The 22941-nt window shown below is 42.3% G+C and overlaps 2 protein-coding genes and 1 non-coding gene across 11 annotated transcripts in view; all 3 read right to left on the reverse strand.

The window, feature by feature from the left end:
- Window positions 1-11730, reverse strand: part of src (v-src avian sarcoma (Schmidt-Ruppin A-2) viral oncogene homolog) — a 64712-nt gene extending 52982 nt beyond the window's left edge. For both annotated transcript variants that reach the window (XM_020917970.2, XM_055166242.1), the window contains exon 1: window positions 11279-11730. The gene's annotated coding sequence lies outside the window, so the exon portion shown is untranslated. The remainder of the gene's footprint in view (window positions 1-11278) is intronic.
- Window positions 11731-13033: 1303 nt separating this feature from the next.
- kcng1 (potassium voltage-gated channel, subfamily G, member 1) lies at window positions 13034-21773 on the reverse strand. Of its 8 annotated transcripts, none has more exons than XM_055166245.1 (4): window positions 21632-21773; window positions 20789-20797; window positions 19672-20282; window positions 13034-15814 (listed from the first exon to the last, which is right to left on the reverse strand). In XM_055166245.1, exons 1-4 carry the CDS (start codon window positions 21771-21773, stop codon window positions 15050-15052), a joined length of 1527 nt encoding a protein of 508 aa, XP_055022220.1. In that variant the 3' UTR covers window positions 13034-15049. The 8 variants fall into 8 exon arrangements, 5 of the variants coding, with proteins under 5 accessions (XP_055022220.1, XP_055022221.1, XP_020773633.2 ...); XM_055166246.1 differs by lacking the exon at window positions 20789-20797 and adding an exon at window positions 21106-21111; XM_020917974.2 differs by lacking the exon at window positions 20789-20797 and adding an exon at window positions 21525-21527.
- LOC129412475 (U2 spliceosomal RNA) lies at window positions 17033-17223 on the reverse strand. Its single transcript, XR_008633747.1, has one exon. It is a non-coding gene; the product is annotated as a U2 spliceosomal RNA (small nuclear RNA).
- Window positions 21774-22941: the final 1168 nt, after the last annotated feature.

A 22941-nucleotide genomic window follows, 5' to 3' on the forward strand; every position in this document is an offset into this window, starting at 1 on the left:
ATAAACTGGTGTTGGGAATTTGCAGATACTTAATGCCAAACTATCAACATTGGTATTGGAACAGATGAAGCTGGATTGGTGCATCCTTGCATTTTACATCAACAGTGAGTCTGCTTGAACTGTCATGGAGGAAGAAACAAAAGCACAATATTCACACACTGTTACACTCTGAGACTCTCAGTGAACAGGTGGCAGTCGCATATGTGCTTCAACACAACAGAAAAGAATCAACACCAAATCTGGGCCAAACGACACGAGTCCAGTTTTACATGAAATATTGAGAAGCTTAGAGAATGGCCCATCTCTCTTCACTGTATCACACGAGTTTTAATCCAACTGAATCGAGGTTCAGTCATGTTTAATAGTCAATGATCAGCTTTTTAATGGAGATATCTACAGCCAAGTCCTCTGTCAGTAAACGTGTGTGGTTTGGAGCAGAGGCAAGATCCATCCATCCATCCATTTTCGTCCACTTATCCGGGGCCGGGTCGCGGGGGCAGCAGCCTAAGCAGGGACTCCCAGACTTCCTTCACCCCAGATACGTCCTCCAGCTCCTCCGGGGGGACCCCGAGGCGTTCCCAGGCCAGCCGAGAGACATAGTCCCTCCAGCGTGTCCTGGGTCTTCCCCGGGGCCTCCTCCCGGAGGGACATGCCCGGAACACCTCCCGAGGGAGGCGCCCAGGAGGCATCCGGAACAGATGCCCGAGCCACCTCAACTGGCTCCTCTCGACATGGAGGAGCAGCGGCTCTACTCCGAGCTCCTCCCGTGTGACTGAGCTCCTCACCCTATCTCTAAGGGAGCGCCCAGTCACCCTGCGAAGGAAACTCATTTCAAGCGCTTGTATCCGCGATCTCGTCCTTTCGGTCACTACCCAGAGCTCATGACCATAGGTGAGAGTAGGAACGAAGACTGACCGGTAAATCGAGAGCTTTGCCTTTCGGCTCAGCTCCCTCTTCACCACAACGGTCCGATACAGCGACCGCATCACTGCCGAAGCTGCACCGATCCGCCTTTCAATCTCACGTTCCGTCCTCCCCTCACTCGTGAACAAGACCCCGAGATACTTGAACTCCTCCACTTGAGGCAAAGACTCCCCACCCACCCGGAGAGGGCAAGCCACCTTTTTCCAGTCGAGAACCATGGCCTGAGACTTAGAAGAGCTGATCTTCATCCCAGCCGCTTCACACTCGGCTGCAAACCGCCCCAGTGCACATTGCAGGTACTGGTTCGATGAAGCCAACAGGACAACATCATCCGCAAACAGCAGAGATGAGATCCTGTGGTCCCCAAACCGGACCCCCTCCAGCCCCTGACTGTGCCTAGCAATTCTGTCCATAAACACAATGAACAGAACCGGTGACAAAGGGCAGCCCTGGCGGAGTCCAACATGCACCGGGAACAGGTCTGACTTACTGCCGGCAATGCGAACACAGCTCCTGCTCCGGTCATACAGGGGACCGGACAGCCCTTAGCAAAGGGCCCTGGACCCCATACTCCCAGAGCACCCCCCACAGGACACCATGAGGGACACGGTCGAATGCCTTCTCCAAGTCCACAAAGCACATGTGGACTGGTTGGACAAACTCCCATGAACCCTCGAGCACCCTATGGAGAGTGTAAGAGCTGGTCCAGTGTTCCACGGCCAGGACGAAAACCACACTGCTCTTCCTGGATCTGAGGTTCGACTATCGGCCGGATTCTCCTCTCCAGTACCCTGGCATAGACCTTACCAGGAAGGCTGAGGAGTGTGATCCCCCTATAGTTGGAGCACACCCTCCGGTCCCCCTTCTTATACAGAGGGACCACCACCCCGGTTTGCCAGTCCAGAGGTACTGTTCCCGACCGCCACGCGATGTTGAAGAGGCGTGTCAGCCAAGACAGCCCCACAACATCCAGAGACTTAAGGTACTCAGGGCGGATCTCATCCAACCCCGGAGCCTTGCCACCAAGGAGCTTTCCAACCACCTCAGTGACTTCAGCCCGGGTGATGGATCAGTCCGCCTCCGAGTTCCCAGCCTTGGCCTCCTCCTCGGAAGACGTGACGGTGGGATTGAGGAGATCCTCAAAGTATTCCTTCCGACCGCCGGACAACGTCCCCAGTCGAGGTCAACAGCTCTCCCCCCGCACTGTAAACAGTTTTGGCGAAGAACTGCTTCCCCCTCCTGAGGCGCCGGACGGTTTGCCAGAATCTCTTTGAGGCCGTCCGATAGTCCTTCTCCATGGCCTCCCTGAACTCCTCCCAGCTCCGAGTTTTTGCCTCCGCAACCGCAAGGGCTGCAGCACGCTTGGCCCGCCGGTACCCGTCAGCTGCTTCAGGAGTCCCCCGAGCCAGCAAGGCCCGATAGGACTCCTTCTTCAGTTGACGGCATCCCTTACTTCCGGTGTCCACCACCGGCTTCGGGGATTGCCGCCGCGACAGGCACCACAGACCTTACGCCCACAGCTCCGAGCAGCCGCATCGACAATAGAGGCCGAGAATGAAGCCCACTCGGACTCCATATCTCCAGACTCCCCCGGAATCCGGGAGAAGTCCTCCCGGAGGTGCGAGTTGAAAGTCCCTCTGACAGAGGGCTCCGCCAGACCCTCACTACACACTTGGGCCTGCCAGGTCTTTCCGGTTTCCTCCTCCGCCAGCGAACCCAACTCACAACCAGGTGGTGATCAGTTGACAGCTCAGCCCCTCTCTTCACCCGAATGTCCAAGACACGCGGCCAGAGATCAGATGACACGACTACAAAGTCGATCATCGACCTCCGGCCTAGGGTGTCCTGGTGCCACGTGCAGAGGCAAAACTCTGGAGTAACTGGGGTGTTACTGGGGCTAAATGTTTTGTTTATTTTCAGGAAAATTAATATTGGGAGTCATCTGATTTGTTTTTGGAAAAAAATTTTTTTTATTGAACTAGAAAATGATGGCTCTTCAAACATGGGCTTTTCTGGCTCAGAAACTGAAAGAATTATCCACAACTACTCAAACAAATTTGAAAATTCCTATCATCTCCTCCTTTAAAAAACATTATATGATGGAAATGATGGCTAGTTCTGTTCAGTATCAACATTACTGTGCAACTGGTGCAATATCTTCCAATTAAAACATGGTTTATTCTTTATTGTTGACATGTTACACTGTAATTACACATTACACTGTAGCCTATATTACACACTGACTCGTGACCTCAATTGTGAATGAGGAAAGGCCCAGCCCCACTATTTAATTAATGCCTTCAAAATCAGAATGTCGTTATTGTTATTACAAACTACACAATAAGTATCTGAAATGTTCATATGTAAAAGGGAGCAGGGTTGTTGAAAGTATTGAAAATCAAATGCTAATCGATACTAAAACTAGTACTGATTCTAGATTCTCATTTGAGCAGGTATAGACACAGTTTCATCTGTAATTTTACCAGAAGTAGTGTAAGACCCAAAGTAGTAGACTAAGTGAGTGTGATATCGCCCAAAGAGATTGTCTCCAGTCAAATGAAGCTCACAGAGGTCAGCAGTTATAGAGCGAATTTGGAACCGAGATCCAAATTAGAAATAGAAATTCATTTATAGACAAAATAGTGAAATAAAAACCCCATGTAGAGTGGGTTAATACAAAAATTTTAAGACACTGTTTTTCAATACGAACATTTTATGACAATTTTTTTCAATACAAAGTGAATTGGAGTCAGAGATGATGAAGCCGAAAGTGCACCCATTTTCACTTCCTATTTGGAACACGGCGGCTAGCAGGTCATGTCTCTTTATAAATACAGTCTGGTATAATGAATGAATACTACTATTTTGTATGGAAAATTGCAATTGTCTAAAAAAAAAGAGCTTTTATAATGATCATTTGGGTCATTTGGATCAAAATCAGTATTGGGTCTATTATTTTTTTAGTATCTAGACACTAAAAGGGAGAGTTGTTCACTATCTTAATTTCATAGGCAAAGTTAGACAATGAGGAGGCACTATACCGTCTTCTTAACGTAGATCACACACATTTTCATTTTAGCTGACATAAATAAGAGTCAGCTCCACTTCAAAAGCCTCTCTGTCTCTCTCTCCTTCTTTCTCTTTGTCTCTGTGTCTCACTCTGTGCCTGTGTGTCTCTCTCTCTCTGTCTTTGCCACTATTTTGTCTCTGTCACTCTCTGTCCCTGTCAGTCTCTGTCCCTTTCTGTCTCTCACTCCCTGTCCTTTACTCTCTGTCCCTTACTCTCTGTCTCTCTTTCACTCTCTGTCTCTCTTTCACTCTCTGTCTCTCTTGGTCTCTCGCTCTCTGTCTCTTGCTCTGTCTCTGTCACTCTGTCCCTTACTCTCTGTCCCTTACTCTCTGTCTCTCACTCTCTGTCTCTCACTCTCTGTCTCTCACTCTCTGTCTCTCACTCTCTGTCTCTCACTCTCTGTCTCTCACTCTCTGTCTCTCACTCTCTGTCTCTCACTCTCTGTCTTCCACTCTCTGTCTTCCACTCTCTGTCTTCCACTCTCTGTCTCTTACTCCGTCCCTTGCTCTTTGCCCCTTACTCTCTGTATCTCTCTGGCTCTCACTCTCTGGCTCTCACTCTCTGGCTCTCACTCTCTGGCTCTCACTCTCTGGCTCTCACTCTCTGGCTCTCACTCTCTGGCTCTCACTCTCTGTCTTCCACTCTCTGTCTCTCACTCTCTGTCTTCCACTCGCTCTTAATCTGTCCCTTGCTCTTTCTTCTGTGTCCAAAAACCCACATCTTCACATGAAAACATCAGCGTAACAATATGCCTCTGAACTAGAGCCATTTCATCCTGATCTGACCCAAAGAAAGTGGGACAGAGGAGATCAGATGATGTCAGCAAAGCCCTGGACACAGCTGTTTAAAGCACAAGAGCACTACAGGGTCACACAGGATCAAACACAGCGCCCACATGTCCAAGCACAGACCGGAACCATTCCAGAAAAATATGACATTTTTTGGACATTTCAGTAATTAGAACTGAAATTTATGTTTTGATAGTTGGATTAAATTCAAATTGCACAAGAATGGGCAAAAAGACTGAAAGAGGAACTGAAACTAATACATTTTAGAGCATGTTTTACGGATCTAAACTACAGGGTTGGTAGTTTTTATGCACAATAAGACTTTCTGGTTTGTGGAGGAAATGATGGTACTTCAAAAACTGCAGCCTTGACGATTAGCTGCAATTGCATCAACTCAAATTGTGATTGTGACTCCAGACAACGCAATAACATCTCCATGAAGAAAAGTTACACAATGCATCTTTAAGTCCTTTATAGACTTTGTGAGGAGTTGCACAAAGCCTGTTCTCAAAATGGAAGTGACACATTAAAAGTCTCTCTCTGGACTGAAGGAAACAAGAGCTGCATTGATGTGAGTGATGAGTCCACCAAGCACCGGCCCTCACCACACAAGACACAAGCACCAGCCCTCACTGAACATCACCGCACAAAGCACTGGCCCTGATCGCACAAAGCACCAGCAATCACCGCGCAAGACACAAGCACTGGACCTCACCGCACAAAGCACTGGATCTCACTGCACAGAGCACCAGCCCTCACTGCACAAGGCACCAGCCCTCACCGTATAGAGCACCGGTCCTCACCGCACAAAGAACCGGCCCTCATCGCACAGAGCACCAGCCCTCACCACACAAAACACAAGCACCAGCCCTCACTGGTCCTCACCGCACAAAGCACTAGTCCTCACTGCACAGAGCACCAGCCCTCACTGTTCCTTACTGCAGAAAGGAATGGCCCTCACTGCACAAAGGACCGGCCCTCACCGCACAAAGAAGTGGCCCTCACCGCACAGAGCACCAATCCTCAGCGTACAGAGCGCCGGCACCCACCTCACAAAGTTCCGGCCCTCACCTCACAAGACACAAGCACCAGCCCTCACCAGCCCTCACCGCACAAAGTACCAGCCCTCACCCACAGAGCGCCAGCCCTCACTACACAAGATACAAGCACCAGCCCTCACCGCACTTTGGGCCAATTAGGAGGAATGTGAGTCCTGAGAGCCGCTCTGAGTCGACGTAAACATGAAGGAGATTTCCCTGCAGCATTCACAGGATTCCAGCCAGCATTAGGGTCCTCTGTGGGGTCCACAATACGACAAAGTCCAAACCACATGTCTCCTGCAATTAGCCAATCAGTCATACACTAGATAGAGATCATAGAGTGTATGAAAAAGTGGACTAAGGGAGTGTGACGTCACCCATGGCATTCAGCTCCAGTCAAATGAAGCTCACCTAGGCTTGCAGTTACAGGGGCGAATTTGAAGCCAAGGAAAAATAAATTACTTATGGGCAAAACAGCAAAATAAAAACACCAGGATCATGTAGAGCAGGTTAATAGGAATATTTTAAGACCAAAATCATGAGGCTCACAGCAGCACTTACAGATAGAGGGGTGAAAATTTTTCAGTGTAAAGTCAATTAGAACCAGAATTGATAGAGCTGGAAGCACACCCATGCTCACTTTCTATTTGCAATTTTTCTAAAAAGTACTGTGATTAGATTTTACTATTTTGCTATTTGTAGAAGACTAAATAAATTGTTAGCTTTTCTTATTTGATAGTTGTGACTCATGAACTATCCGAGAAGTGTGTGTTAGAATGCTAGTTGGTGTCTAATTTACAATAATGGCAAAAAGAAAAACGCTTTGGTCTCTGAGAGTTGTGAAAGCGCTTATAAACTCATTGTGGAGAATTATATGGATAATATTGATGGAAGAATAACTTTGGACCATTGCAAACAGTTTAAAATGAACTAGTTCTGGTTTTCACTTTATATAAACAAAAAAAAGGTAAAAATCAGGTGCCTATAACTGCAAGAGTGACTAAAATGCTGACTATATGGTGACAGTTCCACTAAATATTGATGCTATAGGCAGATCAAAGAGCTGCAGGAACATGAGGGTTAAAGCGGTAGAGCCTGGTACAGAGAGCTGTGCAAAGTGTCATATCTCAAACTCACCGATAAGAACCATGTCACATGAATGCAACATGGAAAAACAGACTCTCTGGGAGGTATTTGAACATTACAAGCTTCTAGTTTCTCATGATATCAAACTGATAGCGCTTACCAGCAATCAGATTTTACTGAAAGAGGAAAGTCTACTATTTTCGTGATGAATCTGATTAAAAGGTGCATTGCGTAACATGTGTCACTTGCTTATCGTCATGCAGATGTAACTGCATTGCCAGGAATGTTGCTTTAAGTTTAATGATATACTGTTGAACACTTTCTGATGCTGGCATGGCACCTGGAAATAGAAAGTTAAATCCATACTTCAGAACATTCTCCACGGAGACAGATAAGTTTAATGCCATACTGTGGAAGAACATTTCCATGGAGACAACCAGGAAGAGGCCCTCCTCCAGGCCAAATAATCAATCAGGTTTGTGGAGATGCAAGTCCGCTCACAGCAGGGAGGATTCCAGTATGTTTTTCAATGGAACGAAAACATCCAAAATAAAACTTAACATAACTATGCCTTATTTGACAATAGTTTCATGCTATTTTTTTTCTTTTTTTGTTACTTACTTATAATTTATTATTACTATTTACATGTTTTCTCTTTGTTATTATATTATATTGTGATGTGTGAGCTACTGTGTCCAAGAAATTTCCCTTGTGGATCAATAAAGGCCAAGTTATGGGTCAGACCTGTGGAGAGGAAACCCCACTCATGCTAAGAATGCCTATTTTGCATGGAACACTGTAATTAGAATTAAATAATTTGTTTTCAGAATTGACTTAGGGAAAGGGTGTTCAAACTTTTTTCATCTAGGGCCACATATCTAAACACAGACAAAGCAGAGGGCTGGTGACATATGTGCATGTTTAACACATTAGAATGAGCCACAGTCTTAATTCATGCTAAGATCCTTAAAACCACACACTAAATATTAAATATTAGCTTTATCACAGTAGATTTTAAAAAACCTGCAGTAAAAAGTGAATATTTAATTGATGCAAGGTAATTTGGGCCAATTCACTTGGAAGTCTGAGGGTCGAGAAAAATTTGTCTGGGGGTCACATTTGGCTCTCGGGCCATAGTTTGGACATGCCTGACTTAGGGGGAGGAGGAACCAAATTTGTTCAAGTGAAAAATAAAAGAAAACAGAAGTACAAGTCAAAACTAGAGAAGTCAACTAAATAAATTCTTGGTGGACTAAGACATGTGCTCACGATATAATATTATAACGATATGGTGATACATGTGATAATCAATACATTTTCACATGATACTCTGAGTATGTTGCTGTTTTTTAAGAACCAAATAAATTTTTAGAACAAGATTTCTTCATTAAACCAATACTTGTGCAAAGTTAATGCAAAATACTGTACATCTGTTTTAATCATCAAAACTGTCATTGTCCTTCTGCAAAATAAGCACCAAAACTGCAGCATGCTCACAAAAAAAAATAGCTAAGAAGATACTTAAAATACTCTTGGCAATACTGATACAACAACCTATGATAGTGATACTGTATCAAATTTAGTCTCACGATATTTTGATGTTTTTGCACATTCAAAGCTTTGCACATTAACTATTATCTGATCTATGTTATAATGTTGTTTCCTCATCACAAACATACCTGGAGTTGCATAATTAGGCCGAGTTCTTCTCTCAAACAGATAACACCCCTTGTGATGTCATGTGGTAATACACGATGAGCTCCACTGTGTTTTTAAACTCCATAAACCTTCACTAGAATCATTTAGATGGTTTCAGCCCTGGAACTGTCAGTCTCTACTGAACTAAAAGTAAAAAAGAGCAGTTAACTTGAAAACCACCACCTCATGACATCGCAGGCTGGAACAGAACATTTTGACCTTTCGATTTGGAACACAACTCCAGGTATTATAACACGGCTAAAAGCTCGCAAGAGGTTAGTTTGTTCTCCAGTGACTGAATGAAGCCAAAAGCGCATGGAAGCAGGACGCCCACCCTTAAATAATGACCACTTACTGAGTTACTTCTAATTCTTTTGTCTAATAATAGAATCTGAAGAGAATATGGTGGTTTTGTGGAGTGGGAGAGGGCCTAATCCTAAACATATGACAGCAGAGAGTGTGTGTGGAGCTATGGGAGCAAAAATCTGAGGCATTTGAACCGAGCAAGTCCAAACATGTATTTACACGTCACCTGTTCGTAGACTCCACAACTGTCAGTGTCTGTGCTCGATACAAATTGATAGGCTATAGAAAAAGGAACTCCATACAACTGTAAGAATTATGCTTTAAAGTCCATATGAAAATGACATGAAACCTAAAACTGCAATTTAAAAGGTCATTATGAAACTTCTGTGGGAGGGTAGGGCACCTGGCAGTCTCTACGGACATGTTGCGTTAGATGCTATGTCTGGAATGTTCCGCAGTATGGCATTAGACAAAGTTATCTTCCAACAGACAAGCTGGTGATGCCACTAGGAGAATTACGAGTAGTAGTAGTATTTTTTTCTGTCATGACGAATCCCAGCTCAAGCGTCCCATTCTCTCGGCTTGAACGTCCCCTCCTCTCTCCGGGCGCCGCCTTCTCTTGGGTGGCATACGGGTGACTTGCCGACCTTTAGTGCGTGATGTACTGAGTTAGGAAATCAGCATTCTATATCAAAATGAAATGTGAATGTGGAAAAACCAAATGTCAGCCCTTGTTTGTCATTTTACTGATCTTTCCGAAGTCTGTAATATCAATAGAATCCTCATCTGTTCGCAGATGTTTACTATGAAGTTGTATTTTAAATAATTTTATAGCATCTAGACCAGTGTTTCCCAAACTTTTTTTCTGAGGACTCATATTTTAAAAGTCACAAAACTTCGCGACCCAAGTCAGCAGACATTTTTTGTAAATCATAAAATAAAGGTGGATTTGAGCATATTTGGACCATATTTTATTGTTGACTGAGTGATCGTGTCTTTCTGAACAATTAGTATGACTCAAGTTTTAAACAATGAAAAACAGTAACTGAAGCAGCAGTAAGAGGATCCAGAAGTTGCCTATTTGGACATTAAATGTAGCCCATTTCTTTTTCTTTTCAACATTCAATTGAACCAGTAATAAATACAAAATAAGTCTGTAGAACTGTATATTGCAGACCTACATACAGATCGTGACAAGGCGACCCCAAAAAAATCCCTTGCAATCCACCTGAGGGTCGTGAACCAGTCTTTGGGAAACAATGATCTATAGCATCTGTAACTGTTGATTTGGGAAGAAATTATTATTTTCTTATGTGCTGCCATGAATATAATTTGTAAGCAGCGCAACACAAGAAACTTAAAAAGCTACAGAATTTGTTCAAAAATCCTTCAGAATCACTTTGTGTATGTTTTGAGACCACATCATTTTTGCATGTTTTGTTTGTATGTATGAACAAATGTGCTGAGATATAATGTAACTTCCATTTGTAATTAATACAATATATAATGAAAACATGTTTTTTAATATGTATATTAATTAACTAACTTTCATGAAGAGTACAATTCAGGGTCCAGCTGATTCCATCATGATTAATAGAAACATCAGTACAGCAGGTCAGATCTGTGGAGAGGTGACCCTGCCGTGCTTATAGTAAAAATGGATGTTATTCAAGTTTTGTTTTTTGTTTTTTTTTGGCAATTAAAACACTTAGAATTGACAACAGGCAAAAGATAAGTTTAAAGCCAAACTGCGGAACATTCCAGGCAAAGCAATAACATTCTCCATGGAGAAAAGCCTCACCTGAAAAGTTACACAGTGCATCTTTAAAGTAAGGGTGAACATAAGAGGACGTTCCAAAAGCGTTTTTTTTTTTTTTTCTTTTTATAGCGTCACAATTATTTTAGCACCAATAAAAGAAAAAGGCTTTGGCAGGTGTACATAGAAAACTTGATAAAGTACTCCAAGTATCTTTCACCACATAACTGCAGTAGCCTAGTTATTCAAGCTCGCTCTTTACAACAGTGCAGCAGACCTCCAAGTTAGTTTACCCTAAAACCATAAGAAAAACTACAATTAATGTACACCTAATGCTTCCTCAATGTATTTTAAAATAAGCATAGTCGATGAGTAACTTTGAACACATTATTGCAATATACAAATCTCGCCTTTAAAAGCAGCAATGCCAAAACGCAGGCTACAGAAAGATTAAAACCACAAGAAAAACGCACAAACTAGTACAATACGGCTTTTTCATGCTAAACTGGGTATTACAGTGATCGGCTTGTCCCATTTCTAACACCTTCTTGCAGTACCAAATCTCAAACACGAGCAGGCAAGCCAAAAGCACAGAAATGAAGTTGCTTACCCTGTAGTTCACACTATGGGAGATCTGCTGGCGTCGTGGTGGCTGTCTCTTCTTTTGCAGCTCCTCAGACTGAAGAAGAAGGATTTTTCGCGGTTAAACCATTAATAAAATCGCGTACGAAGAGGTCCACGGGATTCAAAAGTCCTGCGTGATAGTTCGGAGCAGTAGCAGCGAAAAGGAGAGGCGAAACTGTGCCAAACGCGAGCGACGCAGGGAACGTAGGGTTCCATTCAACTAAAAAAGAAGGCGGTTTTGGGGAAAGTCATGACGCCGAATGACTAAGGAAGCGGCTATTTTTCGTTAACAATAATCCCAGGTTAAAAAATACGAATTAAAAGTGGTAAAATTCTATAAAAACGCTACAATTTAACGCGATTTGGAGGGGGTACGTGTCTATGCGCAAAGGTACAGCTCTTGCTTGCCACGCTGCGCAAAAGAACCAAGAATCCAGACCAAAACATTGGGCTGTGATGTGGGAGGATTGGAGGGGAGACAAGGGCGGGTCTCCGGGCTGAATCCATGCTCTGATTGGTTGTTGGTTTAATAAATAATTGATAGGATTTAGTTGAATGGCGTTAAATTGAAGCCACTCCTCAGATTTACTGTAACGTGTGTGTACAGGTTTGAACGGGTCGGTGTGCGTGCTCCGGGGATTTTCTCATTGAGTTTAGTCCTTTCTTTATTTTATTATTTTTATGTCTGATTTAGATTTGATTTATTTCTTGGTTAGTCTTGCTTTAGTCTAAAAATAGTTCCTCGTTTAGAACAGGTATTTCTTAATTCGGGCTTGGTTTAGTCCTGGTTTTGACCTGGTTTAGTCCTAACATTAGGTCCTGGTTTAGTCCTGGTATTTTTCTGATTGTCCTACTTTAGCCCTGACTTAGCCCCGGTTTCGTCCTGGTTTAGCCCCGGTTTCGTCCTGGTTTAGACCTGGGTTAGACCTGGTTTAGTGCTAACATTAGGTCCTAGTTTAGTTCTGGTATTTTTTAAATTTTCCTACTATAGCCCTGGTTTAGTCCTGATTTACTCCCAACATTAGGTCCTGGTTTAGTTCTGGTATATTTCTGATTGTCCTACTTGAGCCCCGGTTTAGACCTGGTTTAGTCCTGGTTTAAACTTGGTTTAGTCCTGGTTTAGACCTTGTTTAGACCTGATTTAGTGCTAACATTAGGTCCTGGTTTAGTTCTGGTATTTTTCAGATTTTCCTTCTTTAGCCCTGGTTTAGTCCTGGTTTAGTCCTGTTTTAGACCAGGTTTAGTCCCAATATTAGGTCCTGATTTAGTCCTGGTATTTTTCTGATTGTCCTATTTTAGCCCTGGTTTAGTCCTGGTTTAGACCTGGTTTAGTCCTGGTATTTTTCTGATAGGCTATTGTCCTGGTTTAAATCTGGTTGTGATCTGGTTTAGTTCTGGTGTAGTCCTGGTTTAGTCCTGATTTGTACTTGATGTATTTCTTGTCTTAGTTTAGACATTTGGTCCTGGTGTACTGCTTCTTTTTCTGGTAGCCTATATTGCCCCGGCTTAGACAGTTTTTAGTTTTGGTTTTGGCTTGGTTTAGTCCTTGTTTAGTCCTTGTTCAGTCCTAACATTAGACCCTGGTTTAGTCTTGGTATTTTTCTGTTATTGTCCTAGTATAGACCTGGTTGGGCCCTGGTTTAGTTCTTGTACAGTTCTTCCAAATCAACAGATATATCCCCACATTGTACATAATATAGTCCTGTGCAATCAAATGCGTATAGAGACGTAAGCAACAAAATCCCTCCAATTTGTTGTTTATTTTTGATTAAACCCAGATTTAATCCTCTTTTAGTCCTTTCCTTAACAGTAAATACATAAATTGGACGCTCCACTGCTAAATGCAATTGGGCATAGAAAAAGGAGGTACCGAAACTCATCCTGATTTACGTGACACGATGCTGCCCCCTGGTGTTCATGTAAGAGATGACCACAGAAGAAATTACCAGACCAATATTTTCAGCTTAATCCACTTTAAATAAATCATCAAAACGAAATCAAAACACAATTAATACAACATTATAAACAAAACAAGTTTGGACAGTTACACAAAATTCAGCAGTTTTCAAAAAGAGAAACATTTCGTCTGAACGTTTGAGGCTTGTAGATCCAGAGTGCAGGTCTGTGATGCCTGAGTGAGCAAAAAGATTCAGTTAAGTTCAAATAAACCCAGAGGACAAACAAGCAGCTTCCATTAAAGTCTGGTCTCTGCCACAAACTCCAAACTCCACAAATGTGTCTGAGATACAAGATACATGCTGACTTTGTGATTTGAATTTAATAATTTAATCTGTTGTCTCATTTGTAGCACAAAAGGTAAATCAACATTTGTTTATGTTGTGTGTAATGATTATGTAATGTGGGATGTTTCAGTGCAGAGTTCAGTCCACTGAGATTCGACAAGTGATTTTGAGCTTGTCTTTAAAGTGAAACTAAACACAATCAACTTTTTGCACTACTAAGCTTCTTTTTTTTTTTTTTTTTGAATAACAATGCCTACAGTTCCTAGTTATTATTATTATTTTTAATTTTTTTTGCAATTTTAGTAGTAACTGCAGCTTTGAGGTAAAAACCTGCCAAAGCTGCCTCCAACTGTCAAGTGCTATGTGACTTCCCACAGTACTGTTTAAAGGGGAGAATGGGGGCATTATCTGGAGGTATTAAGGAACAGTGTGATTGATGTTCCTTAATACCTCCAAACTTCAAACTTCCTTAGGCCCCGTTTACATGTACACATGCATTTTTAAAAACGGAGACATTTCCCTTCATCTGTACCCATCTTTTACACGCAAACAGTGAATTCGTCTTTGAAAACAAATCTTTCTAAAAAATTCCGGCTAGAGTGGAGATTCTGGAAAATTATGGCTTCGTGTGAGATAAATAGAGTTTTAGGAGCTGATGCGCCAAAAGTGCGACCAGTGTTTCCCTTTTGCTCTGATGATGATGATGGAGCATCAGAACAGCAGTCGCATTTCTTCTGGTGCAAACACTTTTCACGTGTTTGCATTTGCACACACAGCTGATGTATCATATCCATGACCAGAGACGAATGAGACTCGGAGGTCAAACATTTTGCCACTTCTTTAACAGATCTGTGGAGAGGCGAGCCCGCTCACTAATGCACATTTTTCAAAGTATTTTTGAGTAATGCTTACAACTGTAATGAAATAAATGCTACAGGTTTGAATCTAATCCAGGTGTCGCCCAGAGGCTTGGCGTAGTTATGACGGCACTCGATGGCAGATTTATGAGGATTGATGTCAACGAAAACTTTTTTTAAATCAACGCTATGTGTACAATGTTATTTTGGAAAACAGAGGGAGGGAAATACTAGTTTCTCAACATACCCAACCATGTGTAAAGGTAGCATTAATAACTCCACATTTCAAACTCCACCCCTGCAGTCAGGTGTTTTTCTCAGGGCAGTCCTGTGTGATGTCACATAGTACTTGAAATTGCAGCCATTTGAAGGAGTTTCCAGAAAGCTGCAAATGTGCATAGTTTGCACTACAATAGTTTAAAAAAAAAAAGACTAGGGACAGCTGCTATTAAAACCCTATATCCAAGTGTAGCAGTAAAAAAAAGTTGATTTAGTGTTTAGTTCCATTTTAATTCACTTCATTTTCCACTTCAACATCGGCTGCTTCAGATTTAATAGCAACATCTTTAAAATGCTACACATCATGGCTTTATCCCGGGCTTCTTTCTGTGTGCTTCAGTCTTTTCAAATATACTCAGTCTTTTTTCCTTGTTTTAGTCACATGTCTCTGCTGTCCGCAGGTCTCAGAGGAAACAGCACATTGCTCTCCAGAGACAGGTCACTCCCGAGTCCGGTCATACGCCCACGCAACAGGAAGCGCGTCCGCCTCTGCAGTGCCCTCTGCTGTTCCTGCTTCAGCTCCAAGTACGAGCGCGAAAACGTGTGGAATATGGAGGTGACCGGGAATGCCATGAGGAGAATCCCGCTTAGAATGCTGCTCAGAGCGACCACCTGCCCCGGAATACTGCGCGGAACCATGTCTCCGTATCCCACTGTCGTCATGGTGATCACAGCCCACCAGTACGTAGCCGGGATGCTGCTGAATTCCTGCGTGGATGTCATTTCGTTTTCAATAAGAAAGAGGAGAGGAGAGTACAGAGCGATGGCCACACACAGGAATAAAAGAAGTAAACCAAATTCTCTGGTACAACGTCGTGCGGTAAGTCCTAAAGTTTGCAGTCCCAGAGAGTGACGCGCCAATCGCATCACGTAGAGGATCCGGAGAGCTCGCAAAACACGAAGGACTAAACCAACTTTGTCCAGATATGAGCCCCCAGGTCCACCCGAGCCCTTTGAGCTGTCTACCAGGAGGGAGATGTAGTACGGCAGGATGGCCACGAGGTCGATGAGGTTCAGGGGCTGTCGGAGGAAAGACAGTTTGCTCCGGTCCTGAATGAAGCGCAGAGAGAACTCCAGGGAAAACCAGGCCACGCACACGGTCTCCACGATGAAGATGTTATAACAGCGCCGTGAGCATGTGCCCTGAGAGAGAGAGAGAGGAGGGAGAGAGGGACAGGAATAAAATAGTTAAAGTAATATTCTATCACTTTTAGCCAAAAATTGGACTAAAATGAAAGGACATTTTTTCCCCCTTGATTTTGGTTGTGTATGCACTGAAAAACATGTGTCAGACTTGCATCTCCACAAACTTGACTCTTATTTTTGGCCTGGAGGAGGACCTCTTGCTTGATTTATTTATTTATGCTACAAAGGTGATATTACACCAGCTTGTCTCGATGGAAATGCTGTTGCTTTGACTTTATTCTTCCAAATATAGCACAAAACTTGCCTCCTCCACAAAGTTGCTAACCATTAAAGCAACACTGCGTAACTTTCCTATATGATTCCATGTAAATACAAAGTTAAAAACCTTAATTCGGAACATTCTCCACAGACAGAGATGAATATGTTTTATGTCTTACTGTGGAAGATTATAGCTAAAGGAACAACATTTCCATAGAAACAAGCAGGTTTGATATTACCTTTCTTACATAAATTAAATCAATAAATCATACAAAATAATAATAATTATCAAATTGAATTCCAATAAAATCATAAAGTGCAAACATACAAGCTAATTCAAACTGTATTATAAGTCTTGCAGACCTCAGGCATTCTCAAGAACAAGAGTGTCAGTGATAGTACACACCACTAGAGGGAGACAAAGATCCACAGTTCAAAGTAGATTTTTTTTTATACCACTAATCCCTGAGCCACCAAATGAAATCCGAAAAATCATCAGGAATGTGTAAAATTCCGAAATCATAACATATTTTCACTGATTAAATGACATCAAATTTTCTAATATATATATTCTTTGATGGAGAAAGTAAACGTGATCTACGAATATACAAACTTTTTAAAATTTAAAATAAAGAAACGACAATTATTAACTTACAAAAACGCTTACCGATACTTCTATGGTTTCGTTCACATTTTTATGAAGCGCTTTTACACAAGGAACCACTCACCCATTCACACACCCCAGTGTATGCAGGCACTAGAGTGAGGTGGGTAAAGTGTCTTGCCCAAAGACACGACAGTATTCATCTGTGGGAACTGGAATCACACGAGCCAATCGGTGGTTTAGAAAATCTGACCACTAAACTAACGATGTCTACGTCAAAAGCAAGACTCCATGCTCTTCACAGCTAAACCACTTCCATCTCTACTTCTACTCCTTTACTTTACACACGTTTAGGGGGGTGCACCGTTCCTGGAGGTACTGCAATACCAGGTCGATGCGTGGAGTGGACGGAGCAAGCCCCTATTCCATCTCCCAGTTCCAAAAATCAATTTAATATATGGTCCCCGGGTAGGGGACGTATCAGATATTAAACTGATAAGAACAGATACTACACTTGATCTTAGCCAAAAGGCCGAGAAGCGATAACTACAAATTGTCTGAGTGTCTGAAGCCATTCTCCGCCATACCAACCTCAGTCACGATGCAAATATACGTAAAATTAAAAACATTTCTTTAAAGCGTTTCAGTGTGGTTGCCGTAAAGCAGAGAACATAACAATACGAATGCGCCTATTTGGAATGAATGAGGTGACCCAAAAAAGCGCTATTTTTGAGTTTTAAAGCAAATTGGAACCGCGTTGCAACATTTCCGGGACACGTGGTGCACCATTGTCCAATCACATTCAAGATAAGACAAGAAGATACGATTAAACTAAAAATACTCTATAAAACGCGCAAATTACAGTTGGTTCATGGAATTACTCTTATGGAAATGTTGTTGGTGTCGTTATTGGTTTATAAAATGGATATAAAAGCGCTGTTTGAAGCCTTTCTAAGCGACCGCCTCTCTCCCCCGGGAACACAACATGCGCGACAGACAAGATCTGCCCCTGCAGTTTTAATTAGAGCTTTTCAGTACACCAAGTCACTTCGCCTTTTGAATTTAGACAGTTTCATTTTAGTTGTCGATGAAAACACATTATAGACAGAAATTATAGAATCTGTTGGCGCCCAGTGACGTTGTAATGTGCCATAATGACTTTTTTGTTCTTCGTACTTTGACATGCAAATTACAAATAATTTGGGTTGAAAGGAGCGTCCCTCTCTTGTTAGAAGCATACGGTTAGTTTGACACAACTTGCTCAACCACGGAACAAAAAGAGATATGCAATGGACTTACAAAACAAAATTCTACTGTAGGCCTGTGTCTGTTGAAATAGCTACTTTTGACAAGTTTCTAATCTTTTGTCAGTAGGCTGTTTTATTATTTTTTGTCTCATTTCAAGTGACACAAGAAATTAAAACGGCTTAATAAAGTTGCATCGTCGTCAAAATCTTACCTGGAGTTGCGTTTTCTTAATTCGCACGTGTAACTTCAGTAATTCTGCTCGTTCACTCCGTCCCCTGACTGCTTTTTCTCACAAGTCATTCTCCATAAAGTTCCTTGTCTTTTTATATTCCACATTCTATCTGACCCAAGTTTCTCCGTGAATCCGCGCAGGAAGTGCCAAAGAACATTAAATAAATTAGTTTTTAGCTCATACTGACTACTTTTGGGTTTCAATACAGTGGATCTCTGTCGCCATCTGGTGGTGATGTATAATACTACACGTGATAGAGAGAAGGCTGTAGTGGATATTTTCTCTACATACAGAATAAAGTTGTACTAAAGGATGGAGGATGCTGGTGGAGGGCCTGCCATCTTTTTGTCTTGTGGATATGTTTTTGCTTTGTTTGGAATGTTCCACTTTAGAGTGTGGATCGGGACGATTTTTTTCTGTCCAAGACCGGCTCGGGTCTGACAGAATGGTCGACTCTGACCGATAGCCCGATGGCTATCTTATTTTATTTTGCTGGTTTTATTATTTTAAGACTAGTATGATTATTTTAGTAGTTTATTTTATCATTTTATTATTGTTGTTATTATTATATATTTGTGCAGAACTTTGGAAACTGTTTGTGAAATGTGCTATAGAAATAAAGTGGATTGGATTGGATCCCAACACAATTAAAATCACACTATCACGATATAGTTCCTCACCTGTGTCTGCAGATGAGCGATAGTGACTCTACTTCCTGTGTATTTTATCGCCAATCTTTTATGCTTTAAAAATCATTTATCTGAAGTATTGCTCCACATTTCACAAATAATAATGACACAGTTTGCCTTGTATCTAAACTAGAAGTGCAGAGTTCTGACCTTTTGAACACTTAAGAGTTTGAAAGCGAGTGGTTTTACTGTAGCCAGGAAGCAGTTGACGCTCACAACTTTATAGTCTTGTGGTCTGCAGACATTTCCCACTGCAGCCATTAAGTCTCATACGATTCTCTGCGTGTCTGTGGTGTGCACTTTTTGATGTACGTTTAAAAATCGTTTAAGACCAAAACATCCTGTAGTGTGTGGCGACCTTAAGTCGTTTTTAATTTTACATTTCAAATGTCTTATCGTGCTAATGTATCAGAGTCCGACCCAAGCCCATACATAAGTTCTAAATATTTGTCCGAGTTCGATCAAGCCTGTCGGGTTTCAACGAGTCCCACTGGACTTTGTTCGGGTTTCCATGTTGTATTCCACATCATGGCATTAAAGTTATCCATCTCCATGGAGAGAAGCATCTGATGCCCCATACCAGGTTACAGATCAGTTTAGTAGAGACATGTTTTTTGTTCTGAGAGATGTTTTTTTGTTTTGTCATTTAGCAATGAAACTGGATTGAATAAAAGCAAGACAGAAGTTTGACGCCATAGTGTGGAATATTCCAAACACATCAGTAACATGAGGCAACCAGGTGGTGGACCCTCTACCAGAAAAGTTTAATAGTGCACCTTTAACTTATATATTAATTTTTTTCCCAGTCTTCCTCTGCACTCACCTCCTCCTCTTCCTCCCTCAGAGCTGGCATGGTGCTGATGGACAGCGTTACCGCGGTGATCGTCACACACAGCACAGACAAACAGGCGAAGATCTTCCCAGGCAGTCCCGAATGTGGTCGCTCCACCATGTCCCTCAGCTGACCCATGCACCTGTTCACCCTCGTCTCCTTGGGACCATCTCTGCTGTCTGTATCCAGCATCTCCTCCAACGTCTCCTCCTCCTCTGCCCTCTCCAATGCCTCAAATTCCTCCACTCGCTGCACCAATCTCCGCCTACAACACCATTCTAAGTTATCTTCAGGAACACCCCAGTACAGCAGCTCCTCTCTGAATGAAAGCGCACACATGTCTCGAACTGCACGTAATTTCCCCGCCCGTAGGAATGCCAGGATGGTTCTGAAGGCACACGGACTGCGGTCGAAGAAGAACTCATTGTGGGCGACATCATAGTCGTCGCAGATTTGCATGATGTCATCGAAGCTGCTGCAGAGGCGAAGCTGGCCCAGGCGAGACAGAGGGAAGTCCTCCAGGGTGGTCCAAGGGAGCTGGTACCTCAGCCCACCCACGTTTATGATGGCGTAGAGCCGGCGAGCGCTGGACAGAGGGAGGTCTGAGAGAGAGGAGAAGTTGTTAAGTCTTTGAACATGACTTATTCACATCAACTGGCAGACGGGTTAGGTATTATCTTATAATGACGTGTTTGCTTGGTTGTAGAAATGTGTAAAAGAGATATTGTGCATACAAAGGAAAAGAGTAGCCCCAAAACATCTGGGCACAGGAAACAGGAACTAAACGCTAGAAAACATGGATGCTAACCGTAGATGGTTTCAGTGGAATGAAGCTCATGATGATAGCTTTTACAGGAGTAAATTTGGAACCAAGTTCCATATTAGGAAATGATTTATGGACAAAATAGCAAATTAAAAACACCAGGATCATGTTGAGCGGTTTAATACAAACTTTTTAAGACCAAAATGACAAGGCTCAGAGCAGCAGTTACCAGAGGTTGGACATGCAATCGTGACTTGACTCGATCAGACTTGAGTCACTATTTTAGACTTGAGACTTGACTTGATAAAATGGATAAGACTGGACTGACTTGGACTTGAAGGTCACTGACTGGGACTTGACTGGACTTGAGCCTTGACTTGAGAAGACTTGAAAGCACTTTTAAATCTGAATTCTTCTTTTGACCATAATGATTCACACTAAGATTGTCAAAACATTTAAAAAGGAAAGATTAACATTTCTTAACTTTTATATTATGTTAAAATACTCACATATAAAATATACTTAATTTTTAAGTACAATTTATCTTAAAAGTCATATAAATTGCAAAAATCTAAGCTATATTTGGTACGTTTAAAGACTTAAAATAATTTGAAGCTCAAAGCAGACGACTTGGACTTGACTTGGACTTATTGGCCAGTGACTCGAGACTCGACTTGGACTTGCCTGTATTTGACAGAGAGAGTAGACAATATTCCATGTAAAGTCCATTGAAGCCAGAGTCGATGGAGCCAGAAGCACTCCCATCAACACTTCCTATGTGGAGCGTGGTGGCTAACAGGTTAGCTATGTCCATATATATACAGTCTATGCTGCTAAAGTTAATTATAGCCACTTTGTTAACAGTGAACTATGTCACTTTTCTGGTGGAAGGTTCACCATCCTGCTGTCTCCATGGAGACGTTATTGCTTTGCCAAGATGTTCCACAGAATAAATAAATAAAAGTAAGAAAGTGATTTTGTTGGCAAGGTATTTGGCAATAAAGACAAGTATTTTTAAAGAAATGCAAAATGAAATGAAAATAAAAGTTACTGATAATGTGTGCTTTGAAATGATTAGAACTGTCTTGACCGTGGTTTAGGAACATTAAAAACACAGTTGAAGTTCACTGATACATATGAGATGCCACCATGAAGGCAGAGAGCAAAAGGAGACTGCATAAGCTGTACCTGTGCAGAGCTGAGGAGCCCGTCTGGCCCTCCTGTAGTACACGCCCTTCTGAGGCTCGAGCTCGTGGAGAGGGGGAGGGTCTGACGCACAGCTCACAGCACTGTAGTCATACTCAGAGCCCTCTCCAGCCAGCAGAGTCATCTTCACTGCATCTTCACTGCACCATGTTCACTGAGTCATCATCACTGCGCTGCATCTACACTCAACCATCTTCACTGGATCATCTTCACTTCATCCTGGAGTCAGCAGCTGCTCACACAAACCTGAAGAAGCCAAAAACAGAGTAAAAAGTCAAAAGACAAATCAGTTGGTACTAAAGTAAGATAAAGGTGTATTTATTGGTTCCTTGGAATGTTGACAGTACAGAAGGGAAACAGAACTAAGAGGTATGGAGAGTCTATCTTATGTGTCATGGTCTTTTTGACAACACACACAGAAATGGGTTCATCCCAAAGACAAGACGCCAACACAAAAACAGAGGAATGTAGTGTGTTCTAGAAAGCTGCAATTAACATTAAATTGGAAGCCAATTTTGTTTGGGAAACCACTACACAATAACCAGCTGTTACGGCCCCCCGACTTGTTTTGTGTGTTTTAATTTCTTTTGCTGTTCCTCCTGATTTCTGCTGTGAGAGTCTTGGTCCCTGATTGGTGGGGCACTTCTACACTTGGCCAATTCTGCCTCAACTGGTAGCTGTTTTCCCCTATTTAAGAAGATTCCCAACATGTTTTGGGGCTGCTGGGATTTCACTTGAACAACAGGCCACTTAGTTCTGTGTCTCTCGTGTCATCAGTCACTCAGTGGTTTATTTCTATTGCTTTGGTATTTCGAGCCTTTTGTTAATGTGTCTCTAGTTTTGTCGTCACTTTGATTTTATGTTACTTTGTATGAGAAACTCAAAGTCATGCATGACCTTTGTATATTTGGTAATTAGGCTGCATTCAGACTGCAGCCTGAAGTGACCCAAATCCGATTTTTTGGCTTCTATGTGACCTGTATTTGATCTTTTAATGACAGTCTGAACGACACAGATCAGATTTTTTCAAATGCGACCCAGGCCACTTGAATATGTGCTCCTGAAACTGATACATATCCGATCTTTTGACATGTGACTTCAGTGTGAACGGCCAAAGTGCATTCATTCGACCTACGCGTTATCAACAAGCCACAAACGTCATTATTCTGCGCTGAAGTAGGCGAAAATTGTTAATGAACTCTATGTCACTGAAGCGAAGCACATCACCACTCACCACTCTTGGCTACGTCTCCGCATCCACACGTTCCTTTCAACGGACGTCGCTGCTGCTG

This window comes from Boleophthalmus pectinirostris, unplaced genomic scaffold (assembly GCF_026225935.1).
Source record: "Boleophthalmus pectinirostris isolate CB_2022bp ecotype Guang Dong unplaced genomic scaffold, ASM2622593v1 HiC_scaffold_8, whole genome shotgun sequence".
In the NCBI taxonomy this organism is placed as follows: Eukaryota; Metazoa; Chordata; class Actinopteri; order Gobiiformes; family Gobiidae; genus Boleophthalmus; species Boleophthalmus pectinirostris.

Excerpts from the sequence above, each read along its gene's own strand:
- kcng1 (XM_055166243.1), bottom strand. The coding sequence starts at position 21,773 with ATGACTCTGCTGGCTGGAGAGGGCTCTGAGTATGACTACAGTGCTGTG. Across the intron at positions 20,267-21,591 it reads TTTTGCTCTCTGCCTTCATG|CGCTCGCCGGCTCTACGCCA; the intron begins GTGGCATCTCAT and ends CCCTCTGTCCAG. Across the intron at positions 15,815-19,671 it reads TGAGGGAGGAAGAGGAGGAG|GGCACATGCTCACGGCGCTG; the intron begins GTGAGTGCAGAG and ends TCTCTCTCTCAG.